The 24,364-nt window shown below is 44.0% G+C and overlaps 1 protein-coding gene across 2 annotated transcripts in view; it reads left to right on the forward strand.

Moving 5' to 3' along the window:
• Nucleotides 1-23,211, forward strand: part of VAV2 (vav guanine nucleotide exchange factor 2) — a 486,321-nt gene extending 463,110 nt beyond the window's left edge. The window contains exons 20-29 of one of the 2 annotated variants that reach the window (XM_044663948.1): nt 5,465-5,502; nt 11,724-11,851; nt 13,057-13,131; nt 13,813-13,865; nt 14,874-14,990; nt 16,482-16,569; nt 17,618-17,741; nt 20,251-20,337; nt 21,761-21,915; nt 23,072-23,211. In XM_044663948.1, coding sequence (XP_044519883.1) covers nt 5,465-5,502; nt 11,724-11,851; nt 13,057-13,131; nt 13,813-13,865; nt 14,874-14,990; nt 16,482-16,569; nt 17,618-17,741; nt 20,251-20,337; nt 21,761-21,915; nt 23,072-23,119 — 913 coding nt within the window. In that variant the 3' untranslated portion in view covers nt 23,120-23,211. The remainder of the gene's footprint in view (nt 1-5,464; nt 5,503-11,723; nt 11,852-13,056; nt 13,132-13,812; nt 13,866-14,873; nt 14,991-16,481; nt 16,570-17,617; nt 17,742-20,250; nt 20,338-21,760; nt 21,916-23,071) is intronic. The other variant, XM_044663949.1, reaches the window with a different exon arrangement.
• The last annotated feature ends 1,153 nt before the right edge of the window (nt 23,212-24,364 follow it).

Below are 24,364 nucleotides of genomic sequence, written 5' to 3' on the forward strand. Positions count from 1 at the left end.
CCATGTGTAGTGCTGGCAATACGAGGAAAGGCAAAAAACAGTCCCTATTCTCAAGTGGCAAATAGTCAAATGGGGGAGACAATGCAGAAAACCGCAATGTAATAATAAAATACATCCAGGATGCATCGGAGATAATCTTGAGCAGAGAATACTAGCATGGAGGGAGATCTTCTTGTAGAAGGTAGAATTTTTGCTGAGAGTTTAAGGAAGCCAGAGAGCAGAAGGGAGACAGGAGAAAGTTCCAGGCATGGCAGATAGCCATAGAATGCGTGGAGCCAGGAGATGGGATGGCATGTGTAAAGAAGAACAAGGAAGCCAGGATAACTTGTTTGCAGGATATGGGGAGGAAAGCAAATTTTAAGAAGGGTAAAGGGGGGCTCACTGGTTTGAGAGCCAGGCCTAAAGATGGGAGGTCCTGGGTTCAAATCTGGCCTCAGACACTTCCTAACTGTGTGACCCTGGGCAAATCATTTAACCCCCATTGCCTAGCCCTTATCACTCTTCTGCCTTGGAACCAGGACACAGTATTGATTCTAAGGCAAAAGGTAAAGGTTGGTTTTTTTTTTGTTTTGTTTTTTGTTTTTTGTTTTTAATGAAGACTGATAAGGTAGGAAAAGGTCAGGTTGTACAGCCAAACAGAGCATTTTATATGTGACTCTGGAGGTAGTAGGAAGCCACTGGAGTTGATGATAGGTAAGGAATGGGGAACTGTGGCATGGTTACTGGTGCTTTAGGAAATTCACTGGGGTAGCTGAATGTAGGATGGACAAATATAGGAAGACACTTGAAGGCAGGACAACCAACCAGAAAGCTGTTGCAGTACTCCAGGCCTAAGGTGATGAAGGCTTGTACCAGGGCAGTGACTATGAAGGGGCATATGCAAGAGATGTTACAAAGGTAAAAATTAACGAGACTTGGCAATGGATTGGATATGGAGGATGAGAGAGAGTGAAGAGTCAGGTGTCACCTAAGATAGATGCCCGAGTGATTGATTGGTAAGATGGCAGTACCCTTAACATTAATAGGAAAGTTTGGGAGAGGGGAGGATTTGAAAGGAAAGATAATGAATTCAGTTTTGGACACATCAAATTTGTGTCTGTGGGACATAGAGTTCTAGATATTCAGTAGGCAGTTCCTGACTGGAAGTCAGGAGAAACGGTATGGGCTGGAAAAGTAGATCTTAGAATCATCAGCAAAGGTGATATTTGGATCCATCGGAGCTGATGAAACCACCAAGTGAAACAATGTAGAGGGTGTGAGAATTTGTTTTTTTGTATACTGTATTAATTCCTTTATGTTAGGGAGAATTATTGCATATGCCTGTGTCTGGGATCCAAAGCAGGGGTATCATCTAGTTTGCTGCTCTTTGCATTTTCTTTGTCCTTGGGAATCCTAAGGAATGTCTTCCTTTTTTTAAAACAAAATTTGGTTAATAGATGAAGGGGAGGAAGGTTCTTTACTGGCATACATGGTACATGACCTGCCCACCTTGTGGGGATGGAGGGAGGTGGATAGGCTTATGCATTACCTCTTAATTAGCCATCACCAATTAAAGACGTCTTTGAATGATTAAGAGAAGGGCTGAATAATGAGCTCCTAAAAATCTATTTATTTCACTGTCTGACCCAGTCTGGTCAACCTTGATTGCAAGAGAGCCATGGAGATGGTTATGATGCTGGCCTAACCAATAAACCTAATAGAATCAATAGACATATTCTTACCCCAAAATCAGCCTCTTGAGATCATTTTAATCATAACAAGGGAGAAGAGAAAAGGCCCCAGGACAGAACCTTGAAAGATACTCACCGTTAGGAGTCATGACCTGGGTGAAGATCAAACTAAAGGGATAAAGAAGGAGGTTAGACCTGAGAGGAATATGTAGAAAGATTAGAGTTTCAAGGAGAAGAGGGTGATCGATAGTGCCCCATGCTGTGGAGAGGTCAAGAAGGATGAGGACTGGGAAAGAACCATTAGCTTCATCAAATAAGATATCCTTGGTAACTTTACAGAGCAATGTTAGTTGAATTGATGAGGTTGGAAGCCAGACTGCAGAGTTAAGAAGTGAATGAGAGGAAAGGAAGTGGAGTCATTGATTGTAAATTGCCTTTTCAAGGAATTCAGTCATAAAATAGGATGATAAGTTAGTGGGGATGGACAGATCACAAAAGGAATGTTTAAGAATAGAGGTGGTGGCAGTGGGGAGGAGGACACAGAGCAGCTAAGCAACTGTGTTGATTGAGAGCCAGGCTAGAGAAGGGAGGTCCTGGGTTCCAATGTTCCAATCTGGCCTCAGAAACTTCCTCCGTGTGTGTGTGTGTGTGTGTGTGTGTGTGTGTGTGTGTGTGTGTGTGTGTGACCCTGGGCCAAGTCATTTAACCCTCAGTGCCTATACCCTACCACTTTTCTACATTGGAGCCAGTAAACAGTATTGAATCTAAGATGGAAGGCAAGGGTTAAAAAAAAAAAGAAGAGAAGAGATATGGGCATGTTTGTGGAAAGCAGCCAATAGGTGGGAAGAGATTAGAGATTAGTGAGAGAATGGGAATGATAGAAGGAACAATCTTTTTAAGAAGATGGGATGAAATGGGATCATGTGAGCATGTAGAAGGATTTGCCTTCATAAGGAATAGGGCCATCTGTTTATATGAGAGAGAGGTGATGGAGGAGACAGTGAGTGACAGAATGGATACGGGACTCAAACTGAGATCTTCTGAATCCACTTCTGGTGCTTTCCCCAACATAGTATGTAGGCAGAGCTAGAAGGACTCGAGAGAATCTAGTCTAGTTGCCTTTTATCACCATGACCCAAATATCATGCTAATACTCTGCCATTTATTTCACATTTAAAGCATCATGCCAATACTATGCCATTTACCTTGGTGCCCAAAAAAGATCATACTAATAATGTTATTTAACTTTATGCCCAAACCACCATACCAATACCTCATCATTTATCTTTGACCAAAAATTATCATACTGATGCCATGCCATTTATCTCCATGCCCAAAGTCTCTTACGAATGCCATGCCATTTATCTCCATGCCCCAAATTCCTAATTAGGCCAAGGTGCTCAATCTCAGAGATTATAGGGATTCACCATTCTCCATTCTGCTTTCCCTTCAGGGGATAGATGAATGACCTGGAGGAAGGCAAAAATTACTCCTCATCAGGTAGCTACAGAAAGCTGGGACAGAAACTTTCATGTAGAACAAGCCTTATGTAGAGTATTCTGGGAATTGTTTTTCACTTCTCTTCAGTGCCTTAAATTCAAACATTAGAGATTCATTTTTCTGAATTAATGATTTTCCCCTAAAATTTAGAGCTGAAAGGAACCTTAGATAAGAACTAATTCAATGCAATCCTCCCTTTCCTTTCCTTTCTTTTTTTTAACCCTTAACCTTCTGTCTTAGAATCAATATAGTGTATTGGTTCCAAGGCAGAAGAGTGGTAAGGGCTAGGCAATGGGAGTTAAGTGACTTGCCCAGGGTCACACAACTAGGAAGTGTCTGAGGCCAGATTTGAACCTAGGACCTCCCGTCTCTAGGACTAGCTCTCAATCCATTCAGCCACCCAGTTGTCCACCCTCCTTTTTTTTTTTTTTTAAAGAAGAATCAGGGAAGTTATGTCACTCTCCCAAGGTTATCCAGTTAATAAATGGCAGCATCAGGATTTGATCCTAGGTCTTCTAACTCTTTTCCATCTGTAAAGGAGAGGTAATAACAGCAGTCCATAATCATAGAACACACGGTAGAGGATAGAGGGGGTTGAATGTTGTTGGTTGGATGGTTAACCATCAATCATAACAACCCTTGTGTGTTGGCCTGTTGACTAGGGTGTCTGTTTGTTTCCTACTGCTTAGTTGGGTTCTGTTTGTCTTCTGCTTAGCTAGGGTCTCCAGGTTTGTCACCCACCTCTGTAAAGAAGTAGGGGAAGGAGCTTTCTCATGATCTCTTCTTGGGGCCAAAGTTAGTCATTATAACTTCACAACATTCAGTTTAGAATGTTTTGTTGCTGTTCTTTTGGTTTATTTTCATTGTACATAAAAAAAATTATAGATAATAATTACTCCCCTTTATGTAGCTTTAAAGTTTCCAAAGCATTTCCCTACCATAACAACTCTGGTAAAGTAAATAGGGCCATTATTTATTATCCCCATTTTCTAAATGAGAAGACTGGGGTTCAGAAAAGTGAAAGATCTTGCCTAAAGTCAAACAGCTGGCAAGTCAGAGACTGGAATTTGAACACAGGTCTCCTGTGTATGAGTGAAACACTGTACCACACTTGGCTAGCACCATGGAAAGAATCCAATCCTCTCCTGAACCATTTCTTGGGGGCCTTTTCAGAGATAGAATTCTGGGCTAGAGGGCTCTGGAGCTGACCCCAGGAGGCCCTTCAGTGAGTGTATGCAATGATTTCTTTCTTTATGTGTTTGTATCTCCTGGCTTGGATCTGTGCCAGAACCCAGCTCAGTGTGTCAATCTGTGTTCTTTAGGGCCCATTGGATACATATGTCTTCCTAAATATATCTGCAACTGTGAGTGTTAGAATGCATTTGAATTGCCAGAGTCCCCCATGTGCTTTTTACTGTAACCATTGCCCTGCTCCACAGAGGGTGGGCTACCCAGCTGGTCAGATCCTTGGGACTCAGCAGGCAGCTTTTGGGGGGGAGGGGAAGGGAGAGAAGTTCTGGGGAGCGGGGGAGGGGGGTTGGAATATGTCCTTGCTATCTGACAAGCTGAAGCCTGCCTCTCTCCTGCAGCATGTGATCACACTGACATCAGCAAATCTGTTTGTAGGGCTCGGTCCCAAAGCTCTGCTCAGATTCCCATCTTTCCCCCTTCCCCAAACCGAAGCTTAAAAATTAACTCTTCAAAGGTGGTAGAGAGAGTGTAGAGGAATGGTAGGAATACACGGTGGGGACTGTGGGGGAAACCCTCAGGGCTCCTTTCCTGCCCCCCCTGCGATCCATACTGGTGACTAACCTTCATGATGTCTTGCCTCACTCACAAACCTAAAACAGGCCCAGGGAGATGCGCTTGAATGATTAAGAGAATGAACGACTTCATCCAGGGGTTCACGACGACGGCTCTTTGTCCTCTAACTCTGCTTGCTTTGCTTCTTTTTCAGGTTCTCCTGTTGATCCGGTAAGAACATCCCAACCCATTCTCTTCTCTCTCCTCTCTGCTGGTTACAAAACCCGGCTCAGCCCTGCTGGCAGACACGCTCCCAATTTCCATTGCTTCCCTGAGCCACCATTAAGGCTGATTGATGGGAGTCACAAAGATTTCCCTGTATATTTTGTCCTTTCACATTTTTTCTTTTTTTCCCTTTATTTTTTTTTAAACCCTTACCTTCTGTCTTAGAATCAATATAGTGTATTGGTTCCAAGACAGAAGAGTGGTAAGGGCTAGGCAATGGGGGTTAAGTGACTTGCCCAGGGTTACAAAGCTAGGAAGTACCTGAGGCCAGATTTGAACCTAGAGCCTTCTGTTTCTGGGCCAGGCTCAGTCCACTGAACCTAATTGCTCCCCTCTTTCCTTTTTAAAACCCTTACCTTCTGTACTAGTATCAATTCCAGCAAGGACTAGACCAGTGATTCCCAAAGTGGGTGTTACCACCCCCTGGTGGGTGCTGCAGCGATCGGGGGGGGGGGGGTGCGTGATGGCCTCAGGTGCATTTATCTTTCCTATTAATTGCTATTAAAATTTTTTAAAAAATTAATTTCCAGGGGGTGGTAGGCCAAAAAAGTTTGGGAACCACTGGGCTAGACAATCTAGTTAAGGGACAATCTAATTAAGTGACTTACCCAGAGTCACACTGCTAAGAAGTGTCTGAGGCCAAATTTGAACCAGGTGGTCCTGACTCCAGGCCTGATGCTCTATCCTTTATGCTCACTTGCTGCCTCTCTCCACCCATTTTCAGTGACATTTATTTCCTCATGGCCTTAGAATTCCATCTGGGGGATAGACTCGCCATATGATTTCTTTGTCACAACTCAACTGGAGTCTTGTGTTTAGTTTGGGGTGCCCCATAAGAGGACTACCAGAGTCTTGAGTCTGTTTCATAGGAGGATTAGTTGAAGGGTTCAGGTTCTCATGTGGAGATGGAATTAGGCTTGTTTTATTTTACCTCAGAAGATAGAACCAGGAGCAATGCATGAAAATTGCAAAGAAGCCAAATCTGGGAGCAGTTGGTAGTACATTGGATACAGTGCCAGGCCTAGAGGTTTTGGGTTCAAACCTAGCCTCAGACACTTTCTGGCTATGTGACCTTAGGCAAGTTACTTAACCCCAAATGCCTAGCCTTTACCTCTCTTCTTAGAATTAATACTAAGACGGAAGGGAAAGGTTTAAAAAAAAAAAAGCCAATTTTGGCTTGATGTCAAGAGAAACTGCCTAAGAATTAGAGAAGCCCAAAGTGGAAGGGATTGCCTTCTGAAGTGGGAGGTTCTTCCTTCTTGGAAATCTCCAAGACAGAGGCTAGAGGATCACTTATTGAGGATGCTATAATAGGAATTCCTTTGGTGTTGAGAGGCCACTTTCCAGCTCTCAAACCTGGTAAGTTTGACCTGGTCCCAGACCTTGAATGCCCCTCCTCAAGCATTCCATCCTGTTGTCTTCCTTTCCAATGGCTGAGGACACCAGAAAACATCTAGATACTATGCCCTCTGCCTGGCACCAAGAGCATTCACTATAAGCTTACTACTTGGTCAATGGCTCCTTTCTTCCTCCCTGCATTTCTCTGATCTACCCAAAAGATCAGCACATCAGCAAGCATTTGTGTGGTATAGAACAGAGGTGTCAAGACAGGAGCTTCTCTCATTGCAGTTCAAGCCAGATTCAAATGGAATTGGGAAATACCTAACAAAATAAATAAAGACTCAGCAGAACATAAATAATGCTAGATTGTGGTTGTCTAAGCCAATATGTGACCCATAGGAGTCCTTACGTACCCTTTGGGCCCATTTCTCTTTGATTTTGACACCATTGGTGTGGCAAATAGGCTTTTGTTGCAATACAGTAAAAAGGGCACAAAGCATGACGAGAGGCAACAGGGTGCAATGGAAAGAACTCTGGATGACTTGGGTTCAAAACTTATCATATTAGCTGCATGACCTTGGACAAATCGCTTCTCTGTGCCTCCGTTTCCTTATCTGTAAAATGAACATAATAGCCTCCGAAATCCCTTCCAGCTTTAAGTCTATGATCCAATAATTTACGATGTTCTTAGCAATATGCTCTGCCCTGTGGAGGATGCAAGAGATCAATACAATCAAAATCATATAAGCAAACTTATTATTGAGTGCCTACTCTGTGCAGGCCACCAGTCTAGAACTCAGGCTTTGACCCTCAAGAACTTAACCTATCGAGGAGAAAAGACATGCACATACTACCTTAGACATGAAATAGACTCTGAGGACCATAGGAGTTCAGAGACATCATTATTGGAATCACTGGGCTGATTGGGAAAGGCTTCATGGAGAAGTTGGGGAGAGGGGAATACATATAGGATAAAGGAGAGTTTATGCCTCAAATGAAAGGCTCTTGGCATGAGAGTCATTAAGAGCCCCATCTGCAACACCCCTTCTTTGTCCATCGCTTTGATTTATGGGGTGGGGTGGTTGTCATCCCCAACAGTGAAGGGTGACTTAAGAGAAACAAATCTGGTATTTTAAGCCAGAGTCAATGAAAAGCGTCTTCTCTAATTGCAGTCTCTTGTTTTTTTCTTTCCTTTACAGGACTCCCTAAGTACAGGAACTGGTAAGTATGTCTGGTACAGCACAAAACACTCATTATCCCACCACTTGGGAGGATTAATGAATAGTTGTGTCATGCAGAAAAGAGACACTGCCATTGGTGAGAACCCCGAATCTGTCCTGCTTAGACCTTCTCTTGAAATGCTACACTCATTCCCCAAGGATAGGGGTGGGATGTTAAGACAGGAATTTGTTTGAAATTCTATCATTTGGGGAAGGGGGAGGATCCCTGTTTTTCTTCCATTTTCCCTCCCTTGTAGTCATGTTCTTTCCTAGTCTTTGTCACCAAGAAACATTGAATCGATCAATCAATAAGCATTCACGAAGAACCTACTAGGTGCCAGACACTGTATTGTGTACTGGGGAAAACAGTCCCGGCCTTCAAACAGGCTTACATCCTATTGTTTGAGAAAATATATATGTAGGCCATCTATAATACATATGTGTGTATAACATATACAAATATTATACACACAAATATATATGTACATACATATATTTATTTGGGGGAATACTAGAAAGAAGCTAAGGAAAGGTTTCATGTTGAAAGTGGCACTTAAGATGAGTTTCTTTTTCTTTTTTTAAAAATATTTTTCCATGTTTCCATGATTCATTTTCTTTCCCTCCCCTCTTTGCTTCCTGTGCCCCTCCTCAGCAAACAAACAATTCCCTTGGGTTGTACAAATGTTATTACTTAATACCTATTTCCATATTATTCCTTTTTGCTACAGAACAATTTTTTACAGCCCAAACCCCAAATCACATACCCATATTTACATGTAATAAATGATGTCATATGTTCTTTTTTTGCATTTCTACTCCCATAGTTCTTTCTCTCAATGTAGTTAGCATTGTTTCCCCTAAGTCCTTCAGGAGCATCCTTTAAGCTGAGTTTTGAGAGAATTAAGAGATTAGAAGAGGTGGGAGGGAGGGCATTCCAGGCATGGGGCATAGCCAGGGCAAAGACATACAGAGAGGAGATGCTGTTTCATTGTGAGCAATAGTAAGAAAGTTAGTCTGATTGGACTACAAAGTGAAGTAAGGGAAGTAACTACATATAATAAATCTGGAAACCAAGAGTTTTGAGGTACGAGTCTTGGAATTCTGGCTTTGCTGCTAGCTATCATGCCCCTCAAAGTTTTCTTATTTGTACATGATGTGTCTGATGTCCATTCGCATTCCGAATTGAGACACAAAGATCTCCTTTATTTCTGTGAGCTAAAAAGTCACTTTGTAAACCCCTGTAGGAAGCTTGCTACATCAGCAGTTCCTGCCCCTCGCCCCCCTCAAGTCCAGGTTCCAGCCCCATCTTGCACCAGCAGGCATCCTAGAAAGTCTATAAAATCTGACATTGAAATGACAGGTTTTTTTTTTTAAAGGAATGTCTTTCCAAAAGTCTGCTCCCAAATCCAGGAGAACTTTGTACACAGAGACTGATACACTGTGGTACAATCGAATATAACAGACTTCTCTACTAACAGCAATGCAAGAATCCAGAGGAAGGCTGAGGGACTTATGAGAAAGGAAACTAGCAACATTCAGAGGAAGAACTGTGGGAGGAGAAACACAGAAGAAAAACAACTGCTTGAACACATGGGCTGAAGGGGATATAACTCTAGTCCAACTATCAATAATATGGAATTAGGTCTTGATCAATGATACCTGTAAAACCCAGTGGAATTGTGCATTGGCTGAGGGGGCTTAGTGGGGTTTAGGGGAGAGGGAAAGAACATGAAACATGTAACTAGGGGAAAATATTCAAAATTTAAAAAAAAAATCTGCTCCATAGTTTTCTGAACAGGTTCCAGAACACTGAGTATCAGGAAAATGGAGAAGGCAAAATAAAGGGGGAAGAAATGTATATGCCTTTTCATCTTGGATTAGAAAGAGGGATGAGCGCCTAAGCTGTGGAGGAAGGACTTTTAGCCCTTGGCCAGTTCACAATCCTGACAAATTTTAGAACCTGACATACCTTCTTAAGCTCAGTGAGAGATTTGTGTGTGTGATTTCAACAAAAAGGTCCCCATTCATAGAAAACTGCTGGGGGGTGTCAACAAACAAGGTCTTCCAGTAGTTCGACCACTCTGGGCTTCTGCGACATCCATGTTTATAACATGAAGGCTACAAAGGAGTATAGATTATAGAGCTAGAAGGGACCTTTGAAGCCATTTAGTCCAACCCCCTGATTTTATAGTTTATAGCCAAATGCTTTGTCCAACATCCAGTAGGGACTGGTGGAGCTGGGATTTGGACCAAGGTCCTCTGATTCCAAATCCAATCTGCTTTCTGCTCTTCCTTCTCCACAATGGGGAAAAAAAAATTCTTAGACTAGAAGTCAGGAAACCTGAGTTCTAATCTCAGCACTGCCAAGAAAATCTGTTCTAGTCAAAAGCTCATAGGTACTTAGGGGCAGCTGGGTAGCTCAGTGGATTGAGAGCCAGCCCTAGAGAGGGAAGGTCTTGGATTCAAATCTGACCTCAGACACTTCCTAGCTGTGTGACCCTAGACAAGTCACTTGACCCCTATTGCCTATCCTTACCACTCTTCTGCCTTAGAACCAATACATAGTATTCAGTCTAACATGGAAGGTAAGGGTTTAAATTTTTTAATTTAATTTAATTTTAAAAAGGATAAGGGGTACTTGATGGCTCAGTGGATAAAGAACCAGTCCTGGAGAAGAGAGGTCCTAGGTTTAAATGTGACCTCAGACACTTCCCTGACTCTGGGCCAATCACAACCCAAATTGCCTAGCCCTTACCTCTTTTCCAGCTTGGAATTGGTACATAGTATTGATTCTAAGACAGAAGGTAAGAAGGGTCTAAAAAAATTAAAATAAATAACAAATGTATAGGATAATTGCCGTTTAATTTTTTTTTTTAAATTTTAAACCCTTAACTTCTGTGTATTGACTTATAGGTGGAAGAGTGGTAAGGGTAGGCAATGGGGGGTCAAGTGACTTGCCCAGGGTCACACAGCTGGGAAGTGTCTGAGGCCGGATCTGAACCTAGGACCTCCCGTCTCTAGGCCTGACTCTCAATCCACTGAGCTACCCAGCTGCCCCCTCCGTTTAAAGTTTTAAACAAACTTTAGCAATCATCCAAAGCCTTCCTTCTGTCAAACACTTTGTAGCTGTGTGACTCTGGGCAAGTTGCTCAGCATGTGTTTGTTTCAGTTTCCTCAACTGTAAAAAGTAGGTAATAGTAGTACCTATTTCTAGGGGTTGTTGTGAGTGAGGATCAGATGAGATAAAACTGTAAAGTGTTTAGCACAATGTCTGGCACATAGTAAGTGCAATATAAATGCTATTACACAGACACATACGCATGTGTAGCTAAAGTGACACTGTGGTTAGAATGCTGGTTCTGGAGTCAGGGAGACTCATCATCCTCAGTTCAAATCTGGCCTCAGCCACTTACTAGCTTTATGACCCCAGCTGGGCAAGTCATTTAGCCCTGTTTGCCTCGCTTTCCTCATCTGTAGAATGAACTGGAAAAGGAAATGGCAAACCACTCTAGTATCTTGGCCAAGAAAACCCCAAATGGAGTCACAAGAATCAGACAAAACTGCTTCAACTGAACAATAATAAAAAATATATGTTGCATAAATATGGTATTTATTATTCTTTATAAAATCCTTATCTTCTGTCTTAGAATCAATACTGTATGTTGGTTCTAAGGCGGAAGAGTGGTAAGGGCTAGGGAATGGGGGTCAAGTGACTGCCTAGGGTCACACAGCTGGGAAGTGTCTGAGGCCAGGTTTGAACCCAGAGTCTCTCATCTCTAGGCTTTCCTTTCAATCCACTGAGCCACCTAGCTGTCCCCTTCTCCCCCACAAAGCTACCTAGATGCCCCTGAAGATATTTTAAAATTTTGGAGGTCTTTAACAAGTTGGGTCACAGTGGATAGGATGATTCAGAGTTTTACTGAGCATGCATAGAATAAGCCATTTCCTTTTCTCTCTGACCCAGGTCCTAAGATGGTAGCAGTGCAGAATTACCATGGTGTTCCAGCTCCTTCTGGCAAGCCAGTGTTGACATTCCAAACAGGCGATGTGATTGAACTGCTGAGAGGTGACCCGGAGTCTCAGTGGTGGGAAGTAAGTGGTGTTTTGGGGAGCTTAGAAAGTGTTTCAAGTGTCCTGGTCTGTATCCTCATCAGGGCAGCTGGGTGGCACTGTGGCTAGAATGCCAGGCTTGAAGTCAGACTCATTCTCCTGAGTTCAAATGTGGCCCCAGACAGTTACTGGCTGTGTGAACTTGAGCAAGTCCTATAACCCAGTTGACCTCCGTTTCCTCATCCAAAAATGAACTGGAGAAGGAAATGGCAAACCACTGTAGTGTCTGTGCCAAGAAGACCCCGAATAGCGTTATAAAGAGCCAGATAGAACTGAAATGACTGAAAAACAAAAATGTCTCCATCATAGTTATGAGGCTCAACAAAATTATTCTACCAGCAGTTCGTACTCACTGCCTTTGTGGCACCAGGTAGAATACTAGATTTGAAGTCAGAGAGCCTTGGTTCATCTCCAAGCTCAAGCAGTTGCCTCCAGTGTAACTTTGGGTGGGGAAGATTCTTAATCTAAGCAGCCATTTCCACATCCAGAAAATGGAGGAGGTTGGACTACCCTGTATGATCCCTTCCTTCCCTGACTCTGTAATGCCATCGTCAGCTCTTTGCTTGTTTGTTTGTTGTTTATGATTCCTCTTTCAATGCTTTCCCTTTTCCTTCTACCCATCAAACTTTACCTCCCCTCCAAAACCCCAGCTTACACCTCATTCCCTCGAATATTTCCTTGATTTCTTTGGTCCACACTGGTCTTTCCATCCTCTGGACTCTGGTGGCACTCAGAACTCACCTCTTGGGTTGAATACTTAATTCATTTCTTTTTTAAGCCCTTCCCTTCCCTTCTTAGAATCAATACTGTGTATTGGTTCAAAGGCAGACGAACAGGTAAGGGGTAAGAGCTAGGCAATGAGGATTAACAGTATGGCCACAATCATACAGCTAGAAAATGTCTGAACACAGATTTGAACCCAGGACCTCCTATCTCTAAGCCTGGCTCTCCACAGAGCCACCTAGCTGCCTCCTTTCTTCATTCACTTCTCTGTCTTTCTCCACTATTTCTTGGATGCTTGGCTATTCTCTCTGGCTACATGTAACTGTATGTGTCAGGTTGGTAGAACTCGGTCCGGGAGTCCTAGAGAGAGCTAAGGATCAGGATGGAGACCTCACCAAAGGGAACACTGCATAGACTTGCAAGTCCTAAGATAGAGCCCTGACACGTGACATTGCTCTTTCCAGGGACGGTTAATGCAGACCAAGAAGTCAGGTTATTTTCCTAGTTCATCAGTGAAGCCCTGCCCTGTGGATGGACGGGTAAGTGCTTTTCCCAATGACAGCACCTTCCATACTGCCACTGAGGTCCAGGCTTCCCAGTGGGCCAGAGAACTTGGTCATAAGGGGCTCAGAGCCCTGAGATCGTTGCTGGCATTGTGGGGCCGCAGAAGGGGCACTGGGAGAGATAGAGCTCTTGACTCCATAGAGAAATGTGACTGATACATCCTCCCCCTTTCTTCCTGCTCTCATCTGTCAAAGCCATCTTTCTCTGTATATATCATGCCACTTCTGCTTAAAAATCTTCAAAGAACTCTACTGTAGACTGGGTAAAGTTAAAACTCCATGGCCAGGCATTCAAGGCTCTCCACAGTCTGGAGCCACCCTGCCTTTCCAGCCTTCTCTCAGATCACTCCCTCCCCATCACTCTCTTTCAGTTAAACTGAAGAGTGGTTTGCTGCCCTCCCTGTGATCGTGGTGCCCTTCCAGCTTTGCTCACACTATTCCCCTCTACCTGTCCTGCCCACCCTGCCTTGCTTCAGCTATCGAATTCATACATAGCCTTTTTCAACCTTCCTCTGCTATTTTTACATAGTGTAACTTTCCAGGCCTCAGTGGTCTCAACTGTAAAATGGGCAGGTTGAATGAGATGGATTTCAGCTTTCAAACCAATGGTCCCAGGCTCTTGGTACCTTCATAACAAGTCCTATTCTCTTTCTACAGCCGCCAAGCAGTAGGCCCCTATCCAGAGAAATAGACTATACTGCATACCCCTGGTGAGTTCATTGCAAAAAGGGGCAAATAGAGATTTTTTTTAAACTAGATATCATCATTCTTGGGCAGATGTTGGAGCAGGGCAGGCATGTGTCAGGATGTCTGGATCTAACCTTAGTTCTGCTCCCCATTAACTGTGCAACCTTGAGCCAGTCCCTTCTATTCCCTGGAGCTCTGCAAATGATCTCTCTGGCATTTTGATTCGATGATTCACTCACGATCCCATCCATTAAGAGAGGGAGGGTGGTATGACAGATGGGGATCTGGTCTTAGAGTCAGGAAGACTGACCTTTATTTAATTCATGCCTTTAACACATTCTAGCTCGGTGTCTGCGGGCAGTTCATTGAATGGCTCCGTCTCTCTGGCAATTCTCTAAGAATAAAGTTAAAGATGAGTTGCTGGCCTACAGAGTTAGATGGAGTTCTCAACACTGGGGGCTCCTTACATGGATGAAATCACAAATCTAAACTCCTCTCTCCTCCTAGATAGAAATCACATCCCTTTTAAAAATGTTGCTGCAGGGGAGGCAGCTGGGTAGCTCAGTGGAGTGAGAGTCAGGCCTAGAGATGGGAGGTCCTAGGTTCAAACCCGGCCTCAGCCACTTCCCAGCTGTGTGACCCTGGGCAAGTCACTTGACCCCCATTGCCCACCCTTACCAATCTTCCACCTATGAGACAATGCACCAAAGTACAAGGGTTTAAAAAAAAAATGTTGCTGCAGGGGGCAGCTGGGTAGCTCCGTGGATTGAGAGCCAGGGCTAGAGGCGGGAGGTCCTGGGTTCATATCTGACCTTAGGCACTTCCCAGCTGTGTGACTCTGGGCAAGTCATTTGACCCCCATTGCCTACCCTTGCCACTCTTCTGCCTTGGAGTCAATACACAGTATTGACTCCAAGACAGAAGGTAAGGGTTTAAAAAAAAAGACAGAAGGTAAAGGTTTTTTAAAAAGATTTTGTTGTACATTCGTCTTTTTATGTATCATTACCTAAAGGAAGCTATTTTGTCTTCAGGTTTGCAGGCAATATGGAGCGACAACAGACTGACAACTTGTTGAAATCTCACGCTAGTGGGACATACTTGATCCGAGAAAGACCCGCAGAGGCTGAGCGGTTTGCGATAAGTATAAAGTATGTGCCAGACAGAGAAAGCCAGTTGGGTTGCTTGATGACTTTTCAGCAGCAATGAGACCTCTCCTCAAATTAGAGCCTGAGTAATTCATAGGATGTCCTAATGAAAATCTCAAAATATTTTACACATAAAGCCGATATCTGTGGCAAGTATTTGCTAGCTACAATATCAGCCGATGTAGCAGAATTAGTTGTTCTCTCCCCTGCTCCCCACTCCCCCCAAAAAAGATGAAGAAAAGGCCTTTCATCCAAGATTACTTTTCTCCATGCTTTGTAAAGACCCAGAGGCACGAGAGCAGTGTCAGCATCAGAGCTCTAAGGGGGGTGTGGGAGAGCAGAGACAAGACAAGAAGCCAGCCCAGATAACTCAGAGCAAGATTGGGAGTAAAGAACAGAGGCCAAGTGTAGGAGTGGGTTAGAGGTTTTGTTGTTGTTGTTTTTTTCCTTAAACTCTTCCCTTCCATCTTAGAATTGATCGGTTCCAAGGCAGAGGAGCAGTAAGGGGCTAGGGTATGGAGGTTAAGTGACTTGCCCAGGGTCACACAGCTAGGAAGTGTCTAAGGCTAGATTTGAAGCCAAGATCTAGCCTGGCTCTCAATACACCAAGCCTCCTCCCTGCCCCTGTGGGTCAGAATTAAGAAAATATCTTGAGCCCTGTAGTCAGGCAGTCCTGAAGGATAGGAGCTAACTGAGTATACTGCACTCAGAGTATATGCCGTTTTGATAGGGCTTATCAGAGCCATGTTTCTGAAACTAGGCAGGCAAGCCAAATTTAAGGCATTCAGGGATACTGGAGGTCAGTACAGGCAATAGATGAGTGATTAGGATGTATCGTGGGAAACAAGATTGAAATTCTGAAGGGTAATGCAAAGTGGGAGGTCTGAAGTCCAGGCAAGTCATCATAGCACAAGAAGTTCAACAGGGCAAGATAAAATGGGGTAGCTGATGAGAGTCACAGGCAACAAGAGATACTTAACAACCTGAGCAGTGACCAGGAAGCATTTATGTACTTTGTCTTGGACAAGGCACCAATCCATCAACACATCTAGCCAGATAGTGGGAGTGGGTGACTCAAGTATGGTCCTAATGGAAATAATGGAGACTTATCCTTGATTTACTGATGAAGACGGAAAGGGATGGAGAACAGTCAAAGGGGACAGGAAGCTGGTCATTGTAGCAATTCTGAAGTACTTCTTAGCTTTGCCAATTTGGTCAGGAATACTAGTTTTGCTGGGGAGCAAGATGGCACAGTGGAGGGTGTGCTGGGTCTGGAGTCAGGAAGACTCATCGTCTTGAGGTCAAATCTGACCTCAGACACCGTGTGATCCTGGGCAAGTCACTTAATGCTGTTGGCCTTGGTTTCATCTATAAAATGAGAAGGAAATGGTAAACCACTTATCTTTGTCAAGAAAACCCCAAATGGGGGTCATGAAAAGTCAGACACAACTGAAATGACTGAACACCAGCACTAATTTTGCCATTGGTCTTCAGATTTAATGATGAAGTGAAACACATCAAGGTGGTGGAGAAAGACAACTGGATTCATATCACGGAAGCAAAGAAGTTTGAAAGTCTGTTGGTATGTGAGTCTCTGCAACCTCCAGGTGCCTGGGCCCATTTATATGGAATGGGAATGGTCCCGAGGGAAAGGGAGTCATGGAGAGCTATAGAACGTGAATAACCACAAGCTTCTCTGTTCCATTCTATCGTATGTTTGCCTTATGTCAACTAAACATTTGTTTCTCGATGCTAATGTTGCTCCTCTCTCTGGAGAAGTTCTGTTTTAGTAGAGTTAAAAAAGAAAAGTAAGATTCTAGGTTTAAAGTCCCACAGATCATTTCAGGGCCCCACAGACTATTTTCTCACGGAATGTTCTTCATATATGAGTTAGTTCCTCTGCCCAGCACTTGCTCACAAGATTCTCCTATGCCAAATTCAATGTTCAGAGTGTGTCTTGAGGCTCAAAAGAGTCGTGAACCTCCAAACAGACCCTGAGACCCTCCTTAGAAAGTCAGGAATTTCCCTTAGAAGTCTAACTAGATTTCCTCCTGTATGGAGGATGGATGGGCATGTTTCTGTCCAGCTGCACCGGGCTCTGCACTGATCCAACACAGAGGCTGTTTTCTCAGTGGATGAGACTTTTTCACCATGGACCAAAATGTTCTTAAAGGCACCACTGACACATCATGGCCTTTCAGTGATGATCTTTATGGAGTAGCTACTGTGTGCCCAGCCTTGTGCTAGACACTATCAAGTTAGGCATGAAGGAGAGCCAGAATGTATCTACAAAGCTATTTCTCTCTCGATTATAGTCTACTTGGGACAAAAAGACCAGTGTTTGGATCATTCTCAGATTATCAGTAAGGAGGGGAGAGAGTGACTGAGGTACTTGGCAATAATTCTATTAACTGGGAAAAAAAAGATGATCAAGTTATGTGCCCAATTCTGTGGTCCATGAGAGCTCAGAGGAAAGAGGAATCAGTGTGGCCTGCAGTAGTCAGGGAGGGCTTCCTGAAGGAAGTGGGACTTGAGCTAGTGTGCTTGAAGGGAAGTGCTCAGAAGGGAGGACCTAGTCTGTCTGTGCTGTTGGGCACATAAGCACCATTGTCACGGTTTATCTTCTGCAGGAATTGGTAGAATACTATCAATGCCACTCACTCAAGGAGAGTTTTAAACAACTGGACACCACACTGAAGTACCCTTACAAATCTCGAGAGCGCTCAGCCTCAAGAGCTTCCACCCGGTCGCCAGGTAACTGCACATTGAGCATCACCCTTCTGCCCCCTCTCCCAGTGCTTGAAAGAACTCTCCTCCTTTAGGTGTTCCTTGTCCTCTGATAACTTGCAAAATGGGTCCCATATCTGTTTGTCTTAAAACCCATAGCAAGCAGCCCTTGTTAAGTTTCAGGTTCTATATTTCTCACAAAATCAGGATTTTTAAAAAATCATCTCCAATGGCTGCCCAGTTTGGACCTCTATCTTTATTCCTCACTTTTTTTTTTTAATCCTTACCTTCCATTTTAGAATCAATACTATGTATTGGTACTAAGGCAGAAGAGCAATAAGGGGCTAGGCAAAGGGAGTTAAGTGACTTGCCCAGGGTCACACAGCTAGGAAGTGCCTGAGGCCAGATTTGAACCCAAGATCTCCCATCTCTAGGCCTCGCTCTCAATCTATTGAGCCACTTAGCTGTCCCCCAAAACATGATTTTTCATGCATTGTCAATGAAAGAAGAGAAAGAAAGAGAACGTTTCCAGTGGAGCAATAGGAGGGCCCAAAGATGTCCTTAAGACTGTCTGTGACTTAGCTCAGCCTTTCCCTGAAGACTGGAAGCCTTAGTAACCAGTGTTGGCTCCCCTGGGATGTGGCCAGAGCCCTGGATCCAGCTGCATCTGGCTGTAGTGTGCAGGAGCCCTGCTCTGCTCCATTGGGGAGATCAGCAGCAAACATACAGCGTAGGCTGGGAGCAGACACAAAGGGCTGCAGAGCTCATAAGAACACAATTACAAGATACGGTTCTGGAGAGATAGACAGATAGAGCATTTACTATGTGTTAAGCTCTGTGGTAAGTGCTAGGAATACAAATTCAAGCCACACACACACACACACACACACACACACACTTCCAAAATTAAAAAAAAATTAAATGTTAATTGGATAAAATAAAATATTTTAAAAGGAAAACAAAAAAAGAAGGGTTAAATACATTCTGGGTGAAAGCCTCAGGGATTTAGCCAAGAAGAAAAATGCTAGATTTTTTTGTGGATCTATTTGGTGACTTCACTGTAGTTTTATTACATGCTTTTGTTTAATCTTATTTTAATATGTTTTTCTTTTAAACCCTCACCTTTTGTCTTAGAGGCAATATACTGTGTATCAGTTTTAAGGCCAAAGAGTGGTAAGGGATAGGCAATGGGGGTTAAGTGACTTGCCCAGCGTCACACAACTAAGAAGTGTCTGAGACTAGATTTGAACCCAGGACCTCTTGTCTCTAGGCCTGGCACTCTATTCACTGAGCCACCCAGCTGCTCCCCTTTTAAGATAGCTTTTAATATATAAGCTTGGCTGATAGCTGAGTAGCAACTACTAAATGCTCTTAATGATTAGACAGTGAACATTTTATGTAAAATATTACAGTGGAATAAGCAAAATAAAGGAAAACTTTTAATTATACATTAACTATTCTAAAAAATAAAGAGTTCCTATACCTTTAAGGAACTTCTAATAAGGGAAGAAAACATAGAGTTTTAGAAAAAGCAAGAAGGAGGAGATAATGAAATATGCAAAGAGAAGGCGATGGAGTCAAGAGAGACTCGTTAGGGAGAAAAACTGGCAAAGTAGAGACAGGAGCCTTTGAGTTCAAAGCCACCTTCTGACACTTACTAGCTGTACCCTTAGGATGGAGAGTTGCTTAACTTTTCTTTGCCTCCATTTCTTCATTTGTAAGATGAATAGATTGGGCTCAATGTCTTTGAAGGTCCCTTCCTGCTCTGGATCTATGTGCCTATGTACCTCTGATCATTATTCTTATTACACTCAGGCTCAAGAATGTGCAAGATAAAGAGGTCACCAATCCTGAGAATTTAGAAGCAGAATTCAAAGGATGGCCACCCTGTGTCTGGAATACTTGGCCGCAGTAGGTCAAGGGACCTGGATGTAATAAACAATAATGATAACCTACAATTTCTGTAGCCTTTTAGGTTTAAAAATTTCTTCCTTCTAAAATTCCTGTGAGGTAGACTGCACAACTTTTACTATCCCTGTTTTGTGGATAAGAAAACTGAGGCTCAGGGAAGTTAAGTAATTTAGCCAAAGTCACACAACTACTACTTGCCAGATCTAGGATTCCAACCCTGGGTTCCTTCGACTCTGAGGTCTGGATCTCTCTCTCCTATCTCATGCCACCTCTATGTCATAAAAATAATAGCTCATATTTTGCTGGTGCTTCAAGATTTTATAAAGCTTTTTTTCTGGGCAGAGAGGCAGAGGTAACACCTGTACTTGCAGCAATTCAGGTGAGAGGCCAGGAGACCTTGCCTTCTGGAGTTAGTGAAACCTTCCCTGGGTTCTGAGCACTGCTTTTGAATGACTCCACCCTTTTAGACTTCCCTTCCCAGGGAGGTGCTTGTGTTCCTTGAGAAAGCCCCGGGAAGCCTCTGACTCATTTCTCTGACTTTGTTGACTTGAATTTTAAAATGATCATTTTTCTGGTATTGATTCTCCTTCCTCCCTTTTTATGTGTTCTCTTAACCTTTTTGCAGCTTCCTGTGCTTCCTACAACTTTTCTTTTCTCAGTCCTCAGGGCCTCGGCTTTGCCACTCAGAGCTCCTCCACACCCTTCTGGTCAGGTATAGCTGCGTAGGGTGTGTGGGAGAAAAGTTTCACCTCCATCCACCAGCCGCTGCTGACCAGCTGGTCATCAGGCCATCCACCCGAGCTTGAAAGCCACCAGAGCCCCAGTGCTAACACAAGAGTCCTCCTTTGCCCGGGGTGGGAGATATTTCTCATTCTAGCATCTAGACAATCAGATGGGATGGGACTGGGAAAATGGACCTTGAAACTTAAAAAAAAAGTTATTGGGAGGGAAAGGAAAAAGATGTGGTCATTGTTGGATTAGATTTCATGATGGGTTTCAAGCTTGGCCTGTCACCAGCCCAATCACAACCACCATCACCTCCAGTTCCACTCCACTCCCATCTATATTGTTGTCGTCATCACTTAGATGGTCATTTCCCCTGCTACATCAATAACACCATCATCCTTCCTAGTGAGTTTTGTCTCAAGTAGTTGAGAAGAGCCAAGGGGCTGACTAGAAAAGGAAAGGAGGAAGAGGACGATTTGTCCCACTTTAGAAGGGCAGAACCGGAAGGAACTTTAAAGTCCTTCAAAATCTAAAATCTTCATTTAACAACAGATGGGGAACCTGAAGCCCAAGAGGATAAGTGACATGCCCAAGGTCACATAGAAGATTTGTCTTTTTTTAAAAAACCCTTACCTTCTGTCATAGAACTAATACTATCTATTGGTTCCAAGGCAGAAGAGTGGGAAGGCCTAGGCAATGAGGGTTAAATGGCTTGTTCAGGGTCACACAGCTATGAAGTGTTTGAAGCTAGATTTGAACCCAGGATCTCCCATCTCCAGATCTGGCTCTCAATCCACTGAGCTCCCCAGCTGCCTCCAGGGATTTATTTTTTATAGTGGGAACTAGAACCCAAGTGTCCTGATTCCTGATTCTTTACCCTGGGTTTTTCTAGAGCCCCATACTAGGGACCCATTTAACTTGTCTTTGGGACATGCAGGCTAGCAGGCAAGGAAAGAAGAGGTTTTAGGAGCTTTGCCAGTCCAGAGATGCTTCTGCTACCAGAGCTCAAAACTTTGCCCTTAACCCTCCACCCTACTCTGTCTGAGACCAGAGTGAAACACCCAGCAGCTATTTGGTTTTCTCCTAAAATAATGTCTTGCTCTTTGCCATTGCTTCTACATGGAATTAATCCATTCCAAGTCCATTCTAGTCCATTCTGCTGCCCATCATGCCACCTGGGTCTGAGGGAGGAGCTGGTATGAGGTGGGTTTCCCTTGACATAAACCATTTTGGTGATGAATGTCAGAAGAGTAGGCTGTCTTCAAAGGGCTGGTAGCCTCAGTTCCCTGAGGTAAGACAGCAGGGGTAGGGGAGAGAAAACCCAGCTTGGATATTCCATCCCTCTTGCTCAGGGTGGAGGCTGACCTGAGATTGGCTTTGCTTAACACATTCCCATCTTTCCCTGCCAGTGTTTACTCCCCGTGTCATCGGCACAGCCGTGGCCAGGTACAACTTTGCAGCCAGGGATATGCGGGAGCTGTCACTGCGAGAGGGCGATGTGGTGAAGATCTATAGCAGGATTGGTGGTGACCAAGGCTGGTGGAAGGGAGAGACCAATGGAAGGGTAAGACCATCTTTCAGGCTCCCTGGGCAGGACCTAAAAGTTTATTGCATGTACTGATTCAAGTACTAGCTCTTTAGAGGCAGTTCCCAGGATAAAACATGGGGCCTGGAGTTAAAAAAAAATCAAGGTCAGTTTGGCCTCAGATACTTACTAGCTGTGTGATCCTAGGCTGGTCACTTAACTTCTGTCTGCCTCAATTTCCTCAACTGTAAAATGGGTATAATAAGAGTGCCTGCCTCTCAGGGTTGCTATGATGATTAAATGAGATCATATTTGTAAAAGCACTTAGCACAGTTCCTAGAATATTCTAAGCAATTCCTAAGTCCTTCCTTGCTTCCTTCTTTCCTTTCTTTTCCTTCCTCTTCCTCCCTTTCTCCCTCCCTTCCCTTCTTTCTTCCTCTCTTCCTTCCTTCTCTTATTTCCTTCCTTCTCTTTCCTTTTTTCTTTCTTTCCTTCCTTTTCCCCTCCCTTCCTCCCTCCTATATCCCTCTATTCTCTTTCTCTTTTTCTTTCTCTTTCTTTCTTCCTTACCTTCTGTCTTAGAAGTATCCTAAGTATCCTTCCAAGGCAGAAGAGGGGTAAGAGTTAGGCAATTGGAGTTAATTGCCCAGGGCCACATAGCTAGAAGTGTCTGAGGCCAGATTTCAATCCAGGACCTTCCTTCTCCAGGCCTGGTTCTCTATCCATTGAGCCACCTAACTGTCCCAAGTTCCAGTGTCTTCATCTGTAAAATGGGGAGAGTGGATAGCTGACCTCTGAGGTCCCTTCCAGTGCTAGTGTTATCTTGCCTACTCAAATTAGTCTAAAATCCAAGAGCTCACTACTTCACATTGCAGCCCATTCCATTTTCAGACACCTTTGCTAGAAACTGCAGCTTCATGTTCTACTGAACATTCCCATCTTTCTCCTGCCAGTGTTTACTTCCAATGCCATTGGCACAATCATTGCCATGGCCAGGTACAACTTTGCAGCCAGGGATATGCAGGAGCTGTCAGCCACAGCCTCCCTCTTCCATAGGAGACTTTCTGAGACTTAAAAACTGCTCCAGGGAATAAAAAGCCATCAGCACTTTGATATTGGAGACAGGGAGTTGGCTTCTATGACCTCTTGTAGTTTCTCTGCTGTTCTCTCATGCTCCAGGAACTGTCTTTTGCAGATTGGCTGGTTTCCATCAACTTATGTGGAAGAGGAGGGTGTGCAGTGACAGGAGGACATCAGGCAAAGCCCAGGATTCTCTCAGAAGAGTCTCTCAAGAGCGGGTGTAAACCTCTAGTTCCAGAATTCAGAGGGGCATGTCCTTCAAGCTTCCAGTATTAAGCAGCCTGAAAGGGGTGGGAGAAGGGTCGGGGGGAGGGGGACAAGATACTAAATGCAAACCATTTGCAAATCAATCATCTGCTGTTGGTAACCCATCCCAGGGTACAGGACTTGTATATAAAACTTAACAGTGTATCTCAGATTACATTGCTCCAGCATTATCCACCATCCCAGAGAAGGGAGAACACAGAACCTTTCTGAGCCCAGAGACTAGATTGTTGGAAGTTTATCGCCAGCCTTGTTGGGCTGGTGCTCCAGAAGAGCATCTGGGACCAAGGAAGAAGGCCCACCACTCTCCTGGTGATGGCATCCACAAGGTGTCAGAGGGCAGTAGGGGAAAAGCCCTGAAATCAGGACTGACAGAAGATTCTCATAAACTGTTTTCCCTGCCTTACCTTGTCCCCAATCTCTTCATTTGCTGCTAGCTCTGACGCCTAGTGCTTCAGGATGAAGGAGCCCACGCACGTGTTTTTGGGTCCTGCTGCCCCATCCAGATCACCAACCAAGTCCTGGGCTATAGCTGCTGGGGGAAAGGGCTGGCCTGAGCCACTGTGCATAGAAGGAAGGTGTCCAGTCCAAAGTATTGTCTGTATAATATTGACTTATCATTGGATCATAGATTTCAAACTGGAGGAACCTTAAAGGCCCTCTAGTCCCTCCTAATTTTCAGAATGGTCTGCCTTAGGTTACCTCTGGGCTAGGGAGAGTGGGAAAGGGAATGGAAAACCCAACTGTCATAGGAAACAATCTTTCCCTTGGGGAAGGTGGGAAAATGAAGAGAGCTTCAAGATGCTGAAATCCCCCCATCAATGGTACCACTTATATTTGCATCAACTATCATCTTCCCATCCCTCCCCCCCAATTTTTCCCCCATCTTCTGCAGTACCTAGAATGTATTCATACTATTCCTAGAAACTGGCAAACAGAGTCCCTAAGAGGAATCAGGGAGAAAAGGATGATTTTCTTATGTTAGGGACCTTGCTACTCACGACCTCTTGGAAAAAGGATTCTCACCCTTCCCATGAGGTGTCCCCCAGATGGTCTCCTAGAGGCCCCCTCAAAAAAATAGTAATCCCTGGGTATTTCCAGCATGGTTCAAAGTGTCTTCTGAAACTGGTCTCCATTTTCCATA

This window comes from Gracilinanus agilis, chromosome 2 (assembly GCF_016433145.1).
Source record: "Gracilinanus agilis isolate LMUSP501 chromosome 2, AgileGrace, whole genome shotgun sequence".
NCBI classification, from domain to species: Eukaryota; Metazoa; Chordata; class Mammalia; order Didelphimorphia; family Didelphidae; genus Gracilinanus; species Gracilinanus agilis.